The 24,052-nt window shown below is 37.7% G+C and overlaps 1 protein-coding gene across 1 annotated transcript; it reads right to left on the bottom strand.

The window, feature by feature from the left end:
• Positions 1-1,431: 1,431 nt before the first annotated feature.
• Positions 1,432-22,858, bottom strand: UMPS (uridine monophosphate synthetase). Its single transcript, XM_039843238.1, has 6 exons — positions 22,625-22,858; positions 15,534-15,687; positions 12,978-13,649; positions 11,370-11,545; positions 9,711-9,825; positions 1,432-1,809 (listed from the first exon to the last, which is right to left on the bottom strand). Exons 1-6 carry the CDS (start codon positions 22,778-22,780, stop codon positions 1,640-1,642), a joined length of 1,443 nt encoding a protein of 480 aa, XP_039699172.1. The 5' UTR covers positions 22,781-22,858; the 3' UTR covers positions 1,432-1,639.
• Between the last annotated feature and the right edge of the window lie 1,194 nt (positions 22,859-24,052).

Here is a 24,052-nt window from a genome sequence, read left to right as displayed (position 1 = left end):
TTTAAGTGGCCACAAGAGACTCCGGTATATCACTCCAAAGGTCTCTCAGCCTCAAGATCACCAAGACTGAAGACATCCAAGAGATTCCTATAAGTTTTACTATTCTTCCTCTTCCTAACATTCTTCTTCTTCAGAGTATTCCCAAGGGTCACACCGTTTTCCTTCTGGTGTTATTCTTTGGTAGTTTGCTTTTTCCATAGGGGATTTCTCTGGAGATGCATTATTGGGACATTAGAGCAGCTCTTAAGTTGCAGACACCAGGAAATGCAGTGAAAACCTGAGCTGAAATCCCAGGCTTCCTTCCATCTGAGTCAGAAGAGTGGGTCAGTCAGGGATGGGAACAGTTGTCACCTTGAGGAAATGCCAAGTGACCTCTAATACCTGCCACTATCTGTAGGAATGACCCAGATAATAAGAAAAGGCAGATGATGAATGTGCTGGTGAAATCAGAATAGAACATTCAAATGCAACTGCCACCTTGGCCCTGCTCAAAAAGGGCCTTGAATGTGCAGTGGGATCATTTCAAAATAGTCATCTGAGCCCACACCCTTTACCCCATTCCCTCCAAGTTCCTTCCTGAATAGACCAAAGAAATATAGAAATGGGGAAAATTTATATCAGTATTGGAGAACAGAGGTCCTCCAGAAATTCGGAGGAATTTCTGGGAGAAATAGTGCATTTGGGACAAGCGTGAAGAGAGGGCTGCCTAACTGGTTATACCACATGTGTGAAGGTGAGACTTGTGAGGAAAGGTGGATATCCTTGGCCCCGCCACAGAAATGTGGTGGAACCCAGAGATGTAGTTAACAACATCAGCTCCATTGCTGGGCCTTCCAATTTATTTCTGGTGAAGGCTGACTTTCCTGTCAATGACAGTTGGGACATTATGTAAGATCCTCTAGTAAACCTTCAATTGGAACCTTAGATCTCCTGATGCTGATGTCTTTTTAAGGAAATGGAGGAGCTTGTCCATTTGTAATCCAAATAAGGCCCAAAGAAGCTGTGACTGGATTTCAGCACAGGTGCACAGCTGCTGCACAAGGAAAGAAATGAGTCAGAAGCTCTCTCCATTTTTTTTTAAATGAAAGCCAGATATTATCTTCAGGGGCTGTCATCTTCCCCCTTCCCCACCTTGGACTCTGGTGGGTGAGTAATGGCAGTTCTGGGAACCAGCACCATTTGGATACCTGGACTATCACTTTTAAGAGGAGAAGAGCTAATATTTTAATATTCTTTGGGCATCACATTAGACACAGAATAAAGGACGCAAGAAATGTACTGGTTTTAGCCTCTTAATGTCCTAAAAGTTTTGTCATGGCAATTAAAAGAATCGGTCTGATTTACAGATTGGCAAGGGGGGACCCTCAAGTGTGGAAGACCTTGACGCAGACAGGGCTGTGACTGCTTAACCAACACCAGTCTCACTAAAAAAATTTTTGAAAATGAATTTATTATAGCAATAATGCAGTGATTACAAGCCATTCAGTACTTCCTAAACACTGTGATAACTCTTGAAGTCATTCCAACAGAGGACCCATGGAAGAATTCAAGCAGTATTAAAGGCTGCTTGTTATTTCCAGCCAGTATATCTCAAGAGACAATGGATCTTCATGGCCTTCACAAAAGGTATTCCAGACACTCAAACGCCAAGTCTACTCAAATAAGCTTCCCAGGCGGCTTTTCTGTACATCTCAGCTGCTTCCAGATGATTAGCAGATGTTATTATGCCCCGACCTACAATGATGATATCAGAACCTCGTTTGCCAATAACTTCTTGCGGGCTATTGTACTGTTGACCAAGATTATCCCCTGCAAAAACAGAAAAGTTACTGATTAACATAATATAAAACATCAGAAAACCTGTCACATAACTTTCCTGAAAAAGTATCTAACTAGCTTTACATAAAAATACGCTCTTGCTTTCCATGCCTTTCCATTAAGTGAGTTAAAGCAGGTGAAAACATCCCCTGAGTAGGCCAGAGACCTCCACAATGAAGACGAGCTAACCAATTCCTTTTCAATGTCTAATATAGAGCATTTATAGTTTAACAGTATCAGAAATCAAAGAAGTAATTCTCTTGTATTGCTAAGAAAGGTTCAATACCAAAGAGATAAGAATAAAAATTGGCCTTACAATTAAAGACAATTTTAGTACACATTTCAGAATCGCTGTGACACACTGTTTTATAACCTATGTTTTCTTCTAGGAGTTTTATGGTTTCAGGTCTTACATTCAACTCTTTATTCCATTTTGAGTTAATTTTTGTGTATAAGATAGTGATCCAGTTTTTCTTTTGCATGTGGATATACTGTTTTCCCAACACCACTTTATTGAAGAAACTGTCCGTTCCCCATTGTATATTCTAGGCTCCTTTGCTGTAAATTAATTGACCATATATGTGTGGGTTTACTTCTGAGGTCTATTCTGTTCCATTCATCTATATGTCTGTTTTTAATATGCCAATGCCATACTGTTTTGATTACTACAGCTCTGCAATACAGTTTGAAATCAGAAAGTGTGATGCCTCCAGCTGTGTTTTCTTTCTCAAGATTAGTCTGGCTATTCAGGGTCTTTTGCGGTTTTATACAAATTTTGAAACTTCTATTTTTAGGAAAAATGCCATTGGAATTTTGATAGGGATGGTACTGATTCCGTAGATTGCTTTGGGCAGTATGGGCATTTTAATAATAGTCTTCAAATCCATGAGCACAGAACATCTTTCTATAGATTTGTGTCTTCCTCAATTTCTTTCAACAGTGTCTTGTAGTTTTCAGTGGACAGGTCTTTTACTTCCTTGATTAAATTTATTCCTAAGGTTTTCATTTTTGATGCAACTGTAAATGAGACTGTTTTTCTTGATTTCCCTTTTGGATAGTTGAATAGTGTATAGAAATGCAACAGATTTTTGTATATTACAATTTTTACTGAATTAGCTTATTAACGTCAACAGTTTTTTTGGTGGAGTCTTTAAGACTTCTTGTATGTCATCTGCAAACAAGTGACAATTTTACTTCTTCATTTACAATTTGGAAGCCTTTTATTTCTTGACTAGTTGCCCTGGCTAGGACTTCCAATATTATGCTGAATAAAAGTGGTGAGAGGGGACATCCTTGTCTTGTTTCTGATCTTAGAGAAAAGCTTTCCGCTTTTCACCACTAAGTATAATGTTAGCTGTGGGACAGTCATTTACAGGCTTTATTATATTGAGGTATGTTCCCTCTACCCACTTTGTTGAGTCTTCATCATGAATGGATGTGAATTTTGTCCAATGTTTTTTTCTGCATCTATTGAGATGATCATATGATTTTTATTCTTCATTTTGTTAAAGTGGTGTTAATGTGTTTGATTTGTGGATGTTCCTCCATCCTTCCACCCCTAGAATAAATCTCATTAAATCATCATAGTGTATGATCCTTTTAATCTATTTTTGAATTCAGTTTGCTAATACTTTGTTGAGGATTTTTGCCTTGATGTTCGTCAGGATATTGAACTGTAATTTTCCTTCCCTGTGACGTCTTTGTCTGGTGTTGGTATCGGTAATGCTGGCCTTGTAAAATGAGTTTGAAGGCATTTCCTGTTCTATTTTTTGGAAGAGTTTGAGAAGGACTAGTATTACTCTTTCTCTGAATGTTTGTAAAAATTCACCACTGAAGCTGTCTGGTCCTGGATTTTTGTTAGGAGGTTTTTGATTACTGATTCAATCTCTACTAGTAAGTAATGTGTGTTCACAACTTCAATTGCTTTATGATTCAGTCTTGGGTGCTTGTATGTTTCTAGGAAGTTATCCATTTCTTCTAGGTTGTCAAATTTGTTGACATGTAATTGATAGTAGTTTCTTATGATCCTATTTCTGTGGTATCAGTTGGAACATCCCTTTCATTTCTGATTTGAATCCTTTTTTTATTGGTGAGTCTAGCTAAAGGTTTATCAATCTTTGTTTCTTTTCAAAAACCGGGTCTTAGTTTCATTGATCTTTTTAGTCTCATTTATTTCTGCTCTGATCTTTATTTCCTTCCATTATTATTGGACTTTGTTCTTTTTCTAGTTCCTTGAGGCAGAACTTTATCATTCTGAACTTTACTCTTAGAATTGTTTTTGCTGCATCCTGTAAATTTGGTATGTTGTATTTCTATTTTTTTTCCCAAGAATTTCCTCTTTTGATTTCTTCTCTGACCCATAGGTTGTTCAGTAGCATGTTGTTTAATCTCCACATATTTGTGAATTTTCCAGTTTTCTTCTTATGAGTTCTAGTTTCATACCATTGCGGTCAGAGAAGATACTTGATATGATCTCGATCCTCTTAAATATATTAAGACTTGTTTTGTGGCCTAAAATATGATCTGTCCTGGAAACTGTTTTATGTGCATTTAAGAATGTGTATACTACTGCTTTTGGATGAAATGTTTTATATATCTATTAAATCCATCTGTTCTAACATGTCGGTTAAGTAAAGCCAATGTTTCCTTATTGATTTTCTAAGTAATCTATTGTGATGTAAGTGAAGTATTATGGCTTCTATTATTATTATATTTCTGTCTATTTCTCCCTTTAGGTCTGTTAATATTTGCTTTATATATGTAGGTCCTATGTAGGATGCATATTTATCAATGTTATAGCTTTTTCTTGGTTGAAACCTTTATCATTGTGTAATGCTCTTCTCTGTCTCTTATTACAGTCTTTGTTTTAAAGTCTTTGTCTGAAATAAGTATAGATACCCTAGGTTTCTTTCGGTTTCCTTTGCATATAATATCTTTTTTCATCCCTTCACCTCAGTAGGTGTGTGTCTTTACATCTGAAGTGAGTTTCTTGTAAGGAGCATATATATGGGCCTTTTTTTTTTAAATCCATTCAGCCACTTTGTCTTTTGACTGGAAGATGTACTCCATTTACATTTAATTAATTTTTGTTAGGGATGTACTTATTGCCATTTTGTTAATTGATTTCTGGCTGTTCTGGCTGTTTTGTTAATTGATTTCTGGCTGTTCTGTGGTTCCTCTCTGTTCTTTCATCTTTGTGGTTTGGTGATCTTCTTTAGTTGTATGCTTAGATTCTTTTATCTTTAGTGTACCCACTATAGGATTCATAGGATTTTGATTTGTTGTTACCGTAAGACTTACATATAACAATTTATATCTGTAACAGTCTATTTTAAGTTGATAACAACTTAAGTTTGTTTGTATTCTAAAGCTCTACATTCTTATTCCCCCCAGGTTTTTTTGGTCACATTTTACAGCTTTTCTATATCCCTTAACTTACTGTAAATCATTTTTACTACTTTTGTCTTTTAACTTTCAAACTAGCTTTATAAGTGATTAATCCACTACTTTTACTATATATTTACCTTTCCAGTGCCCTTTCTCTTCAGCTTAAAGAAATCCCTTTAACACTTCCTGTTAGGCCACTTTAGTGATAATGAACTCTAGCTTTTGCTGATCTGGAAAACTCTCTCTCTTTAAATTCTGAATGATTTTGATGGGTAGAGTTCTTTGTTGGAAGTTTTTTTTTTCTTTCAGCACTTTGAATGTGTCATGCTGCTATCTTCTGGCCTGAAAAGTTTCTGCTTAAAAATCTGATCAGTCTTATTGGAATTCCCTTGTATATAACAAGTTGTTCTTCTCTTGCTTTTAAGATTCTGTGTCTTTAACCTTTGACACTCTAATTACAATGTGCCTCGGTGTGGCCTCTCTGCAATTCCTGTGTCTGCGTGTCCATTCCCTTTCCCAGGTCAGGCACACTTTCCAGCATTATTTCTTCAAGTAATTTTTCTGTCCCATTCTTGTTCCTTTCTTCTTGTGGTACACCTACAATGTGAATGTCAATGTGCTTGATGTCCCTATAAGTCCTTTAAGCTATCTCCACTTTTTTTCATTCTTTTTCTTTTTGCTGCTCTGATGGGTGAGTTCACTGCCTTGTCTTTGCATTCACTGATACTTTGTTCTGTTTTCTTCTGGATCTTTTTTCATCTAGTCAGCTGTCGAACCCCTCTTATGGATTTCTCAGTTCAGTACTGTAGTCCTCTGCTCTGTGACTTCTAATTTATACTTTCTTATGTTTTCTACCTTGAAGTTCTCACAGTTATCATCCATTCTTCTGAGTTTGGTGAACATCTTTATAACCATTACTTTGAACACTACCAGGTAAATTATTTATCTCCATTTCATTAAAGGTTTTTTTTCCAAGTTTTTCTTTCGCTTGGAATATAGATCCCTGTGTTTTCATTTTGGTTGACTATGTTGGAATATAGATCCCTGTGTTTTCATTTTGGTTGACTATGTTGGTTTTAATGCATTAAATGAAATAACCACCTCTCCCAGTCTTGAAGGAGTGGCCTTGTATAGCAGATGAACCTGTGTTCAATCCTGCCCTCAAACCTTTGACTGTCCAAGCAGTCTATTACAGTTTTAATAGCTCCCAGTAGTTGAGGGTGTGCTAACACCTGTCAGTGATCCAAAAAGATCTAGTCAGCACCTAGATTCAGAATAATTGGAAGCCATATCCTTAGGCAGCAGCTTTTAAAGAATGCAAATATATACAATCCTATGGGACCACAAGCGTAAACCCTGATGGCCACCAGAGCCAGGTTATCTGAAGGTATCACCTGAGCAGTAATCACAAAAATCTGGGCTCCAGGCTGCACCAGCAAACTGTAGCGTGGCAGAGGGAGAGCACAAAGATGGTGTCCACCAGCTTATGCTCCCTGAGAACAGCTCTGTAGGACCCATGTGTGTGCCACACCTAAAGCCTGCCCTTCAGGCTGAAACTCTAGGACAAGTAAATAGGCCTCTTACAAAAAGACTGGGGGAATGTTTCAGTATGCTGTCTGCACAGTGTCCTGGGGAAGGTAGCTTGCTAAGAATTGTCTCTCCAATTGTTACAGTCCTGTGGGACCCAGGAACACAAGTCTCCCACTCCCATCCAACCCCCTACCCCCGGCCATTACAGCCAGGGAATGAAAGAGTGTCTCCTGGGCAGTAGCTGCAAAAACTACAGAACCAGATACATGTAAGAGCTCCCCTCTGGGAGATACTAGAGCTCTGGAATACAGTAGAGGGAGAGCAGGGAGATAACACCTGTCCTCTGAACAGTCTCTGGAAAGGATTAAAGTCAGCCCTTAGATGTGTGTTTAATTAGAAGCCTGCCCCACAGTCTGCAGCTATATGATGATTAACAAATACACCTGTCTTTCACAGGAAGACTGAGCTCCTAAGTCTGTTGCTTTTTGCTATCTCTTAGGGGTAATAGCTGTTTAAGAACATTTTCTCTGTTGGTTACAGTCCAGTGGGACCTGTAAGCTCTGCAGACCACTAGAACAAGGCCATGTAGAGGTGTCCGTCAGCAGCAGCTGCAAAAATCAAGGCGCCAAAGGTATAAGCTCCTTGCTGGGAGATACAGGTGATCTGGAGTGAGGCAGAATGCAAAGATTGTGTCCACTAGCCATTATTCCCTGAGAGTACTTCTGTAGGCTACTAGATGTGTGTCAAATCAGAAACCTGCTCCTCAGGCCAAAGCTCCTGGACAAGCAAACAGGCCTCTTTCAAAGAAAGACTGAAGGCTGTTTCAGTATGCTGTCGGTGCAGTGCCCTGGGGGTGGTCGCCTACTAAGAATCGCCTCTGCAATTGTTACAGTCCCATTGGGATTCCAGGAACACAAGTTCCCCTAGCCTCTAGAGGCAAATGATCAAGGGATGTCCCCTGGGCAACAGCTGCAAGAATCAGGGCACGAGGCACGTGTAAAAACTCCCAAGAGATACTGATGCTCTGGAGTGCAGCAGCAAGAGAGTGCAAAAACGGCACCCAGTGGGAAACAAAAAGCAAAAGAGATGGGTCTCACTGGCTAGAGCAAGGCAGAGGAAGAGCACAAAGACAGTGCTCACTAGCCTCTGTCCCTGGAGAGTATTACAGCAAGCTCCTGGATATGTGTTAAGTTAGATGCCTTCCCGTCAGGCCAACACTGTAATACTATCAAATGAGCTTTCTACTTAATGTGGGTACCAGCGGGTGGGTCTGAGCGTACAAGCTCTTCAAGGGCTGTTTTCAGCTCACTACATACAGTCTTGTGGACACAAGCCCCATTAGTGTTCAAAGCTGGATGTTTTGGGGACTCATCTCTCAGGTGTAAGTCTTAAAAGTTGGAGTGTCTGATGTGCAGTTCAAACCCTTCACTCCTCAGGGAGAAGCTCTGAGTTTTGAGTTCCCTCCTAACTGTGGGTTACCATGCCAAGGATGGGGTTTATATTAAGACTCTGCTCCAGCCTCTCCTACCCACTTTGATGCGGTTTTCTTATTTACCTGATATGTAGTCCTCTCTTAGCTAGCTTATTTTTTTCCCTCAGAGGAAACTGTTCCATATGTAGTTGTAGACTTGATGTGTCCATGGAAGAGGTAAGTTCAGGACTTCCTACATTGCCACCTTGAACCAAAACCCTGCTTTTTCCTTTTTTAAATTCTATTGTTCCAGAAGCCTCCTGTTAAATGGCTATTTTTCAAATCCAAGATGCTTTAAATATCCCCAAAAGCCTAGATCCTAATTGTACTATCTAATCAAATAATTGTGGGGGCTTACAATGCACATTAACAGTTGACGAGCATAGAGTGCTTACGCTGTGTCAAAACATTGTATTAAGTGCTTTAAGTACATTATCTCATTTAAGCCTTTCAACAACCCTAAGAGGTCAACACTATTATCATCATTTTACCAAGAAAATGAGATGGAAAGAAGTGATCTGTCCAAAGATACATGGTTACTAAACAGAAGGGCCAGAAATCCAAATCTGACTCAAAATGTTTACAGCTCAAGAGGTGGATGGAACTTACACAAGAATGACTAGTATAAAAATCTACTTTTAATATTTTTAAAGGTAACTTTTGAAATTTTCAATGTAAAAACAGAACATCAGAATGTCGACCTGACAGATTCCTCTGAAGGGTGATAAGCACGGTTGTTTTCATTTTAGATAGTTTTGCTGAGAACCCTACTGTTCAGAGTTTTAATCTCCGACTTCTTAAGCCTAATCCATAAAGAAGGAAAGAGATGGAGAGTGCGACAGAATCAACTCCCATACCTAGGATGAGCAACCTTTCTTGCACAATAGCCAATTCTGGAAGAATAAAAATTTTTCAGGTCATCATTTCTTCCCCATTCAAAAACAAAGCTTTACTGAGTCCCACGGGACATTTAAATACATCTATTTTTATAACCTAGATTATTCCTCTACTGATTAGAGACTATCGATGAGAAAATTTGCAGCGTTTTAGCCACTACAACTCTACTTCTCAGACTGCTGAGTTACATGTTCAAATCAGCTTGAGAGACAAGACAACTGGAGAGTCACAATAGATAGCTCATCAAAGGCTCTGCAAAGTCCTCTAACAAAGAAACAAATGTTTAATTTTGTTTAGCCCAGCACATTCTTCTTTGAGCATAGAACATCATCTTTTTTTGGCAGCATATTCAGAACATCAGTTGGGAAATAATTAAAATATCTGGGCACATTTCAATGAAAAGTAGCTTTCTAAATTTTCATCCTAAAATAGACTGCAAGCTATTTTGCATATCTAGGTCAGTATCACCAGGCAAAAGAGCTCATTCATTACTGTTCTAGACAAACAAACTTTCTCTTTAGCAACTTTATAATAACACACAAAACGTCATTTTGCCTCTGCTGACTTAGGTAAAGAGGCAGTTTGGAAGACCAACAAACAGATTTACCTCCTGCTTCCAACTGAACTCCTGGAGTCAAGTGAAGAAATTCTGGTTTCATGCTTACTCGGGAGCCAGAAATAAAACCAATCACAAATTCAGAATGCTCCTCAGCCATTCTAACCTAAATAGAATGCAACAGGACAGACCAGAAGAAAGCGGTTAATCATACAGAATAATAGTTCTACAAATAAAAAATTGGCTCTATTAACTAGTAATAAACTTTGCTATTTTACAGATGTCTTTTCTCATTTCATATTAAACTCATATGTAAAACAGGTAATCTTAGATATAGATCTACGTACTTGCTCCATTACCCCATGTCTCCCCTTCTCCCAATTAACTATACCCTAAACATTAAAAATCTTATGTGTTTCTAAAATTTAGATGCTGCATAATTATTTATTTGTAATAATGCTTGGGGACCCACCTACTTCCAAAAAGAATATGAGGGGAGCACTCTAGAATACATTTCTAATAGTATGGAACCATATTAAAGACTTACTGCCTACCTACACAGGGTATTCCATATCCAAAGACAGCCACCATATAAAAAACAGATGTTGTCAAGAGCTAAAGGAATCTCATTTCTACCGCTTTCCCTCTTCTCTGACATTTGCTAACAACTGGTCTCCAGTTTCTATACCATTACCTCACATTCATAGACGTTTCTCTAAAAGGTCTGACTTTCTAATTTGGCTCTTCCCCGAGGCTCATACTGTTCTATGGCACCAGTACGATTATCTACTAGTGATGTCCTGTCCTTGAGCCAGACCCAGACTTCCTGAATGCCAAATATTAGCACTGACTCATAGACCCCCTGCTATGAGAGCTGGGAAATCACAGACATTTATGGACAGTTCAGGGGTGGGTTAAAACCCGGCCCTAGGGCCATGTGAGTTCTTCACAGTTCCATAGACAGTCTTTGAAATCACATGAAAAAATAAATTCCTATGTAAGAATTAAAATGTTATTAAAATAATTCCTATTACTTCTAAAAAGTAATAGTCTTTATAATACCAGTAAAGGTGATCTATCTCTAGGTGACTATCCCTAGGAAACTTAACCAGAGGAAAATGTGAAGAACTTTTTAACTAGATAATCATCCACTGCTCGTTTTATTCTGATATATATGGGTGGGGGTTGAGTATTAATGTGTGTGGTATAATAAAGTTTTTAATAATGGGGGGAGTTACTGGTGGAAACCATGTGTCTGGACTCTAAGAGCTTTCCCAAATAATATCAATATCAAAGATTAAAAAAGGTAAAGCCATTTCATGTGGGCCACTGTCATGAGAATGCATCCCTATGAGACTTGGGAGAGTCTGAGAAACTGCACGTCTGGGTAGAATCTTTCAATTTCAACTCACGGTGAGATGAAAAAAAAAACACCAACTCTCTTAAAGGTCAGGCAAGCATACAGGCAGATGTTTATTTGACCAAGAGTCTGTGTTTCAGTGTTTCTCTCTTGGGAGTACAATTCAAATCTCTTAAGTGTCCCGTGAAAGATATCAGAGAACACTAGCCAACTAGTATTAATATACTGTCACACTGACAACAGCTGATTTTTCCTTTTAGCAGGTTTCAAGACCCCAAATTAAGATATTTTCTTCTCTTGTAACAGCCTGGCCTTCTCTCGCCCTGTCCCTCTGTCCCTCTGTCACTTACCGCTGCTTTAGTATAGTTCCCAGTGGCCAGGGAGCCAGTGGAACTCATCTCTGCAATGAGCAGGCACCCCCGCTGCAAAGGCAGGCCTACTTCTTGCAGGCCTTTCACAACTCCTGAGCCCGGCACTACATGAGCATTTACTAGATCTGCCCAGGAAGCTATTTTAAAGATGCCACCTAAGAAGAAGGGGGATAAAAGATGTTTGTCAAACTTCAAACAAAAACCTTTAACTTTTTGCCTAACCAACAAACTACAATATGAAATAATCTAGTAACATGTTAATAAAATAGTGAAACACTTCAAGAATTTTAGTGATTATCAGTGGACCTATGGTTCCAACTGTGAAAATTTTCTGTCCACCTTGTAGCTAGCTTAGAGATCACAATTAAAAAAAAAAAAAAAAACCAACTTGCAAGTTCTGTACTTAGTTTACCAGTAACACTAAGACTTTTTCCTTGCAGGCTGAAGCTTGTGACCACTAATAAAATGTATGCAATTAGAAATGGACTCCACTGAAGATAGGTGTTTATAGAGGTCAAAGATATCGACGTTCTAAAATTCCTCTGAAGATGACAAATTTTCATTCTGTAGGGATCTCTCAGCAACTTTATCATCTCTCAAATCTTCTACTTATTATTAGGTTTCTTTAGCTCTTCAAATTTGAATAGGCAATTGTATTCATTTTAAAAGATGACAGCAATAACCCTGATTTTTTAAAAACTTACATGCAAACCTGTAGAAAGTTTATCTTTTAGCCAACAAACTAAACTAAGCAATGTGATGAGAGTAGAACACCTTAAGCACATGAAAAAAGTCACAGACAACTCTATACTAAAGAACTAGCTTAAGAATATGCATACATTACTTAAAAAATTAAGTTTTCTCAAAAGATGCCTAGAAGTCTTAATAATATGATAAAATATAAGACTAAGTGAAAAACCACATTAAATAGGTACAATTGGACAGAAATTTACATAGAAAAATGGGCAGAGCATTAACCAATTTTTTCAACATATGCGCTACTTTGAGTTCCTATTTAACAACAAAAAAATTAAGTTGTATATTAAATTCTTTTCCACTAAAAATAAATCTTACTTTATACTTTTGCATTATTTCCCATATCTGCAATTTTTATTCAAATATCAAAACTCGCTGTGTGCTGCCAACATCTGTCATTTTTGCCTGCCTAGAACCTATGTCCCCTTCTCTGGCATGAGCACCCTTGGTTTCTTTAAAGGGTGACCAGATCTTGGTTCAAGAAGTTTACACAGCGTTAACAACCTCACATCGCCAGGTGCGGGGCATATTACCCAGGGGCGCTAATAAAGGTTTTAGCTATTCTATACCTAAATAAAGGTATTCTATACCCCAGTGACTGATTTGGCGTAGGCATGAAGAGTGTGCCTACCTGAGAAAGAAGTCAAGAAAGAAGAAAGCAGAGATGAGAGATGAAGAGAAAGCAAGTCCAGAAGACATCGATCCAACCACGCTTGACAGCCTGTTCTATGGCTGGATTTTCAGAGATGTGAGTCAATACATTTCCTTTTTTTTCCTTCAGCCAGTTTAAACTGGATTTCTGATTCTTGCAGATTCCTGAATGATACTTACCTTCATACTGCTTTTTTACTGTGTTTCCTATATCTGCAAATTTCCGGTCTTCAAATATTAAGAACTCATGGCGTTTTGCCAGAGTTGTTAATTCCTTTATCACATCCAGAGTAAAATCATTCAAAATATCCACATGAGTCTTGAGCATGCAGATGCTGGGTCCTAAAGAATCTGCTAGCTGCAACAACTCTCTGGACTCTGAGATATCAGCAGACAGACACAGATTGGTCTCCTTCTTTTGCATAAGCCTGAGAAGCTTCGCTGCAACTGGGTGAATCCTGGGCAGGTCTGCACGAGCGTCAAAGCTGAGTTCTTTGGGTGCTTTCTTTACAGAAGGGAGAGAACCATTATGATCAGCAGCTACGAAAACGTTCTCCTGAATAAATCTCTTCACTCTCTCAACCATCTCGCCATCAATTTTTTTCTGTTGCTCAAGAATCTCCAGGATTTTGGACAATGTACACACTGAGTGGAGACGAATCCCATGTGCCTGCAAATTGTCCTTGCCCCCTTGCTCTCTGTCCAGCAGCACTATGGCATCAGTGACCTTTAAGCCCTCCTTCTGAAGAACCTCAACAGTTTCCAAAACACTAGATCCAGTAGTAACGACATCTTCAATGACCAAACAGGTTTCTCCTGGATTAATAGCCCCTTCTACAAGACGCTTAGTACCTGGAAAAGAAAAAATGATATTGATTCCAATTTGAAATTTTATATATCAGTCAACTCAAGATTTATCTTGCAATATAAATTTGGCATGTATTTATGAAGAGATGGATGATCTAAATCTTATTTTCTGATAATCTCCTTTGGAACTACTTTATTTCTGATGAATCTTCAATGTGCCTTGATTACCGGTTTGTTCAATGTCTGTATCTCCAAATTGTCAAAATTACATATACAGAATATTTATAGTAAAACTAGCAAATTATTTTGCTGTGTAAATAAACACCATTTTACATGTTTATGATCAAAATTTCAAATATGAGGTTTCTTAAAGCAAGATCTAGATCAAGGAAAGTGATAAAACACAGAATACCCAATATCCTAATGAATGTTCTTTTTTCTGTTAATAAACCAGTTCATACTCAAGATCAGCCAAAAAATTGGCCTTTGCAGATATAAATTCAGGAGGGAAATACTCAGCAACCATTTAGACCAATCACTACAACTTTATGAACTATATAATGCAAGGCACCCCCACTATAGACTATTTTCAGATAATCTGTAGAATATAAATAATTCAGGAGGAAGACTTCATAGATTTATTTTATTAGAGACTCATTTTTATATTTTTCACTACCAAATTTGTTTTATTTTGAAAGAGAAATAAAATTGGTGGCATTTTGCCCACTTTTTGAGCTTTATCACAGGTACCGCCTTTGCCTTTTCCCATTTCTTTTCTCTTAACTCCTTTCTTCCCTTTGAAGAATTGGCAAGTTTAACTGAATTAGCTTAAACAAGAACACAAGACTGTGAGTACTTACAGATATATTTTAAAAATAATGATATTCTAAGATATTTTTGAAGACATATAATAAGGAAATAGAAATAATAGTTTCCTTAGGGGCAAAAATTCATATAGTTAAACACTGCCTTCAAACAGCAACAGTATTTTTACTATTTTTTATAATGGACAATTTCAAACAAATAAAACTAGATAAAATATAAAAAAACAAACACAGCACCTCACCACTCAACAACTAATGGTCAATAACTCTTGTTTCAGCTGTATCTCCACTCCCTCACTCCCCCTATAATTTTTAGAAGCAAAGCCTAGAAATCATGTTTCATCATGAAAATTTCTAGAATGCACCTATAAAAGGACTCTTTAAAAAAAAAAAAAAAACTATACCAGAAATACTATGACTTCAACATAAAACAAACAAAAAACCCTATTACCTCCTTAATATCAAATATGAAGTCAATTCCAATATTTTTAGGTTGATTTGGTTTTAAAGCAAGCCCACATGTTTAAAACACCCACGGACCCATGAAAAAAATATATTCATTAAGAATTTCAAACTATGGGCAGTGAACACACAATGCAATGTATATATATATATGCCTTACTGTTGAATTGTACACCTGAAACTTACTGGATTTCGTTAACCAATGTAACTATAATGAAAAAAAAGTTCTTTTATGCCACCAAAAAAAATATTTTCATATGGCATTTATATTGTTTTATAAGAGTAATTTTATTCATGCATTTCTCTTCATGTGATTTAAATATAAATATATTGGGAAAGTTATGTGTTCTTAGAATATTCTGCTGATGCAGGAAGGGCTGGTAAAAATGCTGGGTCTCATAGATATGGTGCAAAAAAAGCTCTTTTTTTCACTGTCTAATAAAAACAGTATTTCACCCCAGACACTAAAGGAAAGGAAGGTGATTTATAGCAATAGTTAACAAATTCTATAAGCCATAACAACTTAAAAAACCTATGAGGAACATTCAACGTGACTCTGGTAAAACATCAGCACCTAGGAAAAAAAATTTTAGCAGTATCAAATTACATATCAACTTAATCTTTATACTACTTTTATTTTTACCATAATCCTTTCTTTCTTTTCTTCTAATAAGCATTGGAATTTGGTTGGTTGAACAGATAACTGTAGCCAATGGTAAAGCTGTGTAAGGTACTCCACACACAGTGTCAAAATTGATCCCTGCATTTTGGGCAGTTTGAAATAAAATTTCTGCAACCTGTAAAAAAAAAAAAAACACACAAACTATTATAAATAGTGTATAAATAATGTAACATAACATTACTAAATAGTGTATAAATAATGTAACATAACAATACTATAACCCAGTAGGAAATAGTCTCAAACCTGATCAGAAAAATAACAAATTCCTTTGTTTAATTACCCTCTGCATAAATTCCAATTTACAAATATAAAAACACAACAATGAACCTATTTGTCTAGACTCAGGGTCTGCTATGACGTTGATCCCAAAGACTACAGATGGCCCTGAGGCGTCCCAGTTTTCCTCAGTTCATCCATTATGTTTTCAGTATTTAAGCCTATCACCTAGTTATACTTCCTGCCTGAAAGAAGTCTTCAGTTAAGTTTCACAAGAGAAATTAAGAAAACAATCCCATTTCCAACTGCATTGAAAGAATAAAATATCTAGGAACAAATTTAACCAAGGAGGTCAAAGACCTGCACACTGAAAACTATAGAAGACAAAGAAAGGAACTGAAGACATAAAGAAATGTAAAGATGTACCATACTAATAATTTGGAAGAATTAATATTGTTAAAATGTCCATACTACCAAAGCAATCTACAGAGTCAATGCTATTCCTGTCAAAATTCCAGTGGCGAGGGTGGCGAAGTAAGTAAAACCTGAACTCACCTCCTTCCCATGAACACGTCAAAATTACAACAGAATTATAGAACAACCATCACTGAGAACAACTTGAAGACTAGCTGAATAGAATTCCTAAAACTAAAGATATAAAGAAGCCACATAGAGATAGGTAGGAGAGACAGAGATGCAGATCTGGCCAGTGCCACATGCATGGTATAGCGATTAATACACAAGAAGGACAGCTAGGCTCTGGAGGTTCCCCCTGAGGAATGAGGGGTCAGAGCTCCACACCTGGCTTCCTGTTCTGGGAAGAAGAGTCTCAATAATTCCTGGCTTTGAAAACCAGCGGGGACAACGTCCCAAAGATATAAAGGGCTACAGGAGACTGAGACACTGCTCATAAAGGGCTCAAGTACAAACAAACTTGTTCCAAGCCCCAGCATAGAGGTAGCAGCTTGAGAAGGGCCTGGGTCATATGGAGGATGAATTACACTGACCAACTTTAGGGCAAATGCTGGAGGAGCAGGGATCAGGAGAATACTCTTAGGAGATGGAAATACTAGCAGACACCACTGTTTCTTTGTTGAGCTCTCCTCTCATCCAGCCATCCTGGCATGGGCAGGTGCAAAATCTTCTGCTCTCCATTAATTTGGTCAACACTGATCCTCCTGCCCTGGTCTTTCCCTGAGACACCACCTCACTCAACCTGCTCACTCAGTTGGAGCCTCTTTCAGAGCAGCCTGACTAGGCTTATGTTGTAGACTCTTCCAAAGGTCCGCAACCCTCACACAAGCTGTGGCTGGCCTCAGCTCATGCTACAGACTCTCCCAAAGGTCCACAAACCCCACATGTGTGGCAGCCGGCCTGAGCTTGCATTGTAACTCCCACCAAATGGTCTCAAGCCTGGTACAAATGGCAGTCAGCCTTGACTCACACCTTTGCCTCTCTCAAGTGCCTCAAAGCCCAGCACAAGCAGCTGCTGAACTATGACCACACCAGAGCCCATCCTGAGAGGTTCCAGACCACACCAGAGCCACATCCAAGAAGCTTCACAAACACACAGATGTGTATGCAGCCTTGTCTGGCATAAGAGCCTCACTAAAGTGATTCCTACTCCCTGGGCTCAGCCCCCACAAAACAGTTTGTCCCCTGTAGTCAAGGTTGGCCTTCACAGCCAGTCAGCTTGAGGGTCAACCCACCCACTGATATGCCGGCAACAATCAAGGCTCAACTACAACAGGAGGATACACACAACCCACACAGAAAACACTCCTGGAGCACCTGGCTCAGTTGACCAGAAGGACTGTGCCACTATCCTTACTGGACTCCTTCTACATAAGGCCAGGAAACATAGCAAATCAACCTAATATATATACAAACAAACAGAGAGTTAGCCAAAATGAGACAAAAAAACATGTCTCAAATGAAAGAATAAAAACTCCATTTAAAAAACTAAAGAAAATGAAGATAAGCAATCTACCAGATAAAAAGCTCAAAGCATTGGTAATAAAGATGTTCAATGAACTCAGGAGAAGAACAGATTAATTTGGTGAGAACCCCAACAAAGAGATATAAAATACAAAAAAGAACCAATCAAAAATGAAGAACGCAATAATTGAAATGAAAAAAATATACTAGAGAGAATCAAGCAGATTAAATGAAGCAAAAGACCACATCAACGATCTGGAAGACAAGGTAGTGGAAAATACCCAATCAAAACAGCAAAAAGAAAAAAAAAAAAATTAAAAAAAATTAAAATAGTTTACAGGATTTCTAGGACAATATCAAGCATACCAACATTTGCATCACAAGAGTTCAAGAAGGAGAAGAGATAGAAAAGGATAAAAAATCTATTTGAAGAAATAATAACTGAAAAGTTCCCTAACCTGGCAAAGGATATAGACATAGAAATCCAAAAAGCAGAGTCCCAAACAAGATGAACCCAAAGAGGCCCACATCAAGACACATCACAATTAAAATGCCAAAGGTTAAAGACAAAGAATCTTAAAAGTAGCAAGAAAAAAGCAGCTAATTATGTACAAAGGAGCTCACACAGACTATCATTTCATTTTTTCATCAGAAACTTTGCAGGCTTGAAGGAAATAAGCATGAGATAGTCAAAGTGCTGAAATGAACAACCTACAACCAAGAACACTGTAACCATCAAGGTTATTATTTAGAACTGAAGCTAAAAAAATCTAAAAAAGTCCATCGCCACTAAACCAGCATTACAAGAAAAGTTAAAAGGATGTAAGTAGAAAGAAGTGGTCAAAACTAAATAAAGGAATATTACAAAGGTTGAAAGATGAAAGTAATAGATCATGTGTAAATACAATAATTAAGGTATACACACACACAGGAGGAAAACAATGGTATGAAACTAGAAATAATTGTAAGAAAACTGAAAAACACACAAACACATGGAGGCTAAATAACATGCTACTAAACAATAAATGGGTTAACAATGTGATCAAGGAAGAAATCGAAAGATACCTTGAGACAAATGAAAAGTCAATGACCAAAAGTCTATGGGACACAGCCAAAGCAGTTATAAGAGCGAAATTTATGGCAATACAGGCCTAAGTCAAGAAACAAGAAAAATCTCCATCTAATCTCACACCTAAAGGAACTAGAAAAAGAAGAAGTCCAAAGTGAATAGAAGGAAATAATAAAGATCAGAGTGGAAATAAATATAGTCTAAAAAGCAATAGAAAAGATCAATGAAACGAAGAGCTGGTTCTTTGACAAGATAAACAAAATTGATAAACTTTTAGCCTGACTTATCAAGAAAAAAAGAGAGAGGGCCCAAATAAATAAAATCAGAAACAAAAGAGAAGTGTCAACCGACACCTCAGAAACAGAAGGAGTTAAAAGGAAATACTACATACTGGACAACCTGGAAGATATAGATAAATTCCCAGAAACATACAATCTTCCAAGGCTGAATCAGGAAGAAACAGAAAATCTTAACAGACTGATAACTACTAATGAAATTGAGTCAGTAATTTAAAAAAAACTCCCAACAAAAGCCCTGGGCCAGAAGGCTTCACAGGTGAATTTTACCAAACATTCAAAGAAGAATTAATACCTATTCTCAAATCATTTCAAAAACCTGAAGAGGAGGGTAGGCTCCCAAACTTTTTTTGAGGAGGCTAGAATTACCCTGATATCAAAATCAGACACTACAAAAAAGAAAATTATAGGCCAATATCCCTGATAAACATAGATACAAAAGTCCTCTACAAAACACTGGCAAACAGAATTCAGCAATATATTAAAAAGATCACACACCATAATCAAGTGGGATTTATTTCCCCTAGTAACCTTTAGGATGCAAGGTTGGTTCAATATCTGCAAATCAATTAACATGATATACCACATAAAGTGAAGGATAAAAAACATATGATCATATCAACACATGCAGAAAAAGCATCTGACAACATCTAACATCCATTTATGATAATAAAAAAAAAAAAATAGAAGGAAAAGAAAACCTCTCAGCAAAGTGGAGATAGAGGGAACATATCTCAACATAATAAAAGCCATATATGACAAAGCCACAGCTAACATCATGATCGATGGTAAAAAGCCGAAAGCTTTTTCTTTAAGATCAGGAACAAGACAGGATGTCCACTTTTACCACTTTTATTCAACATAGTATTGGAAGTCCTAGCTACAGCAATCAGACAAGAAATAAAGGCATCCAAATTGGAAAGAAAGAAGTAAAACTCATTATTTGCAGATGGCATGATACTATATATAAAAAATCCTAAAAATTCCATCAAAAAATTATTAGGACTAATAAATGACTTCAGTAAAGTAGCAAGATACAAACTTAATATTCAGAAATCAGTTGCATTTTTATACACCAAAAATAAACCATCAAAAAGAGAAGAAAAAAATCCCATTTACAATTGCATCAAAAAAATAAAATACCTAGGAATAAATTTAACCAAGGAGGTAAAAGACCTGTACTCAGAAAACTCTAAGGCACTGGAGAAAGAAACCAAAAAAGATACAAATGGAAGGATATACTGTGCTCATGGACAGGAAGAATTAACATCATTAAAATGTCCCTATTTCCAAAAGAAATTTATATAGTCAGTACAATCCCAAAATACCAATTTTTCACAGAACTAGAACAAATATTAAAAATTATATGATCTTAAATAGCCAAAGCAATATTGAAAAAGAACAAAGTTGGTGGTATCACACTATCTGCTAACAAATTATACTATAAGGTCAGAGTAATCAAAATAGCGTAGTATTGGCACAAAAACAGACAAGTAGATCAATGGAAGAGAACAGAGAGCTCAGAAATAAACCCATGCTTATATGGTCAATGAATGACAAAGGAGACAAGAATATACAATGGGGTACGGACAGTTTCTTCAATAAATTGTGTTGGAGAAACTAGACAGATTATTGCCAAAAAATGAAATTAGACCACTTTCTTACACCATATACAAAAATAAACTTAAAATGTTTAAAGGCTTAAATATAAGACCTGAAACAATAAAACTCCTATAAGAAAACATAGGTAATAAACTCCTTCGACACTGGTCTTAACAATAATTTTTTGGATATGTCTCCCAGGGCAAAGAAAAAAAAAAACAAACAAATGGGATTACATCTAACTAAAAAGCTTTTGCACCACAAGGTAACCACCAACAAAAGAAAGAGGCAACCTACTGAATGTAAGAAGGTATTTGCAAATGATACATCCAATAAGGGGTTAATATCCAAAATAAAGTCATACACCTCAACATCAAAAAATAATCCAATTAAAAAATAGGCAGAGGACCTGAATAGATATTTCTCCAAAGAGTAGAGATAGCCAATAGACTGATGAAAAGATGAATATCTCTAATGATCAGGGAAATGTAAATCAAAACCACAATAAGATAATCACCTCACACCTGTCAGAATGGCTTATCAAAAAGATAACAAGCAAGTGTTGGCAAGGATGTGGATGTGGAGAAAAGGGAACCCTCGTGCATTGTTGGCAGGACTGTAAATTGGTGCAGCCACTATGGAAAGCATTATGGAAGGTCGTGAAAAAATTAAAAATAGACATACCATATGACCCAACAATTCCAAATCCACTTTTGGGTGTTTATCCAAAGAAAAAAAAAATACTAATTCAAAAAGATATATATACCCCTTTGTTCATTACAGCATTATTTACAATAGACAAGATATGAAAGCAACCTAGATTTCCATCAATGGATAAAGAAGATGTGGTACATATATACAGCAATAAAAAGAATGAAATCTTGTCATTTGCAACAACATGGATGAACCTAGAGGTTACGATGCTGAGTAAGTCAGACAAATACCATATGATTTGAATTGAATGTGAAATCTAAAAAGCAAAATAAATGAACAAAACAGAAAAAATTTCTATACAGACAACAAATTGATGGTTGCCAGATGGGAGGTGGACAGGGAGATGAGCAGAAAAGGTGAAAGGAATTAATAAGTACAAACTGTGAGTTATAAAAATAGTCACAGGATGAAAAGTACAGCATAGGGAACATAGCAATATTCCAATAACTACGTATGGTGCCAGAAGGGTACTAGAATCATGGGCGTAATCACTTTGTAAAGTTATATAAATGTCTAATCACTATGTTGAATACCTGAAACTGATATAATGATGTATGAGAACTGTAATTGAAAAATAAATTATTTTAAAAAGTTTTATTTTTAAGAGACTGGTCATTTGCCAGAATGAGTCCCGGATCTACTCAACCATAACATGACTTTTAACAAAATTCCCAGGTGATTCATTTATAGTCAAAATTTGAGAAACACTGTGCTAGAAATCTCTAATTTGTAGACAGTGTTTCCTTATACTGACCAAGAAAACTGCCTTCACGAAGTGTCCACCGTCAGGTTTTTGCTCCAGGTAACAGTACAAAATCGAATTCCCCCTTCCATGTAACAGCCTTTCCAAGTGTTTGAGCAACTACTTAATTCTCACCACCCATCTTTTCCTTTCTTCCACACATCCCATTTTTTCGAGGCTAAGTACACAGAACTCTTTCAAGTACTTCTATGAGAGACAGGGCCCCAAATTGATGTTCCTGACTCTTGCAAAGCACGTGTCAACGTCAGTGGGTCAATGAGCAGGCTGCTTTCTGGGCCTTTAAGATATTAACAGTTCCTGGACTCTGGGCTTCTCAAACCGACTCCCCAGGCCCACCCTCCTGCTAGGCTATTTTACTCTCACCCACAGGCCAGCTCTTGTCACTCCCCATCCCCCATCTTCTGGTCTCCATTTCCGCCACCCAGCCCAGTTCTCCCTTTTCCCGGGCTGACACCTGACTCAGAAGACGTGGTCGAGACACGATGCCCCGCAGATCGATGTAGACGGGGGAAGAGATACCGTTCTTCAGCACGAAGTTCCCAAATTTGAAAGCCTGCACGTCGTACAGACTCGTTACCAACGACCCCAAATCCTCATCGGCGACTGCCATGGCCAAACGCTCCACGTTAGCCCCAAAAGCCCCAGCGCGCCAGGCCCTCGGCGCCCTGATGACGCCATCCGAGAAGCCCGCCTCTTCCGCCCCTATTTCCGGCCGCCGGGCGGGGCTGCTGCGCGCGGCTCTGAGGCCTGGGCAGCGGGGTTCCGGTGGCTGTGGCGAATAATGCGGCGAGGTTTGTACGTCACCTGGCTGCCTCTGGATGGGATCGCTGGAGTTTAAATCCCCGAATAGTTAGATAGACTCCAAGATCATGAAGTCAGGCGTTTCAAGAGAGATTGTATAAATTCTGCCCACTTTTTATAGCTCCATGTCCTCTTAATATCTATACTCCTTGGCCAAGCATGTCGTTATTTCCTGTTATAAGCCTTCTCTCCCTGCCCCCCCCCCGCCGCGTTTCTGTCTTCGAGTGTAAGTTCTCGAAGACAGGGACCTTTTCTCAATTCTTTTATTCATGGCATCTGTCACATGACAATGTCATAGTTTGTACATGAGACTATAAAGCGCTTAGCATGTTCATTACCTCTTCTGTCGGTTCTGTGTAACCTAGAGGGGGATGTATGTTTAGTCTCCTTAGAGTAGCTCAAGCGCTTGGCACATAGTAAATGTACAACATGTGAGGAAGAGAGTAGAGGATGAATTGATCCGTATCAGGGTTATCCAGAAGGGTAACCTTACCAGCCAATCTGAAAATGCAAATGTATTTGTTCTTTACAAATAAATCCCTTGAAGTAGGGGAAAATTTTATGTGTAGAAGGCAATACTTTAAGGAAAATAACCCTTAAAACCATAAGACTAATGGTTGTTACTCATCAAACTGATTCTGATTTCACTTTAATATTTTTTATCTGTGTATTTTCTCTGAAGAGAATGTGCTGACCAGCTAGTGTGAAGAGCCCGTGCCTTGACAGTTGTTTCTCATTTCAAATAAATGCAAATCTTTATGAAATAGAGGTCAAATGTTAAAACATTATGTTATTTGCAAAATGAGCTAAAAAACCCCAAAACTTCCATCTCTAACACTCTAGCTAACTGACAGCGTACTATGAATCAGTCTTTTTTGTATTTGGATGGCACACGCAGACTCTTTTAAAGCCGGATCAGGTCTGCAAAGGTTAATCCAGATTCCTCAAGTCGGCACTATCATACATAAACTAGTGAGATCCAGCCCCTAAGGCCTGCCAATTTGCTAAAAAAAAGTTGCCACTTGAAACACCAGAATGAAGTTAATGCACACCTGAGGCTTACTTGATGATTTTGGATGGA

Source organism: Pteropus medius, unplaced genomic scaffold, assembly GCF_902729225.1.
Source record: "Pteropus medius unplaced genomic scaffold, Ma_sr-lr_union100, whole genome shotgun sequence".
Lineage (NCBI taxonomy): Eukaryota > Metazoa > Chordata > Mammalia > Chiroptera > Pteropodidae > Pteropus > Pteropus medius.
The sequence above is the reverse complement of the archived record's forward strand: the minus strand, read 5'-3'. Positions and strand labels throughout refer to the sequence as shown.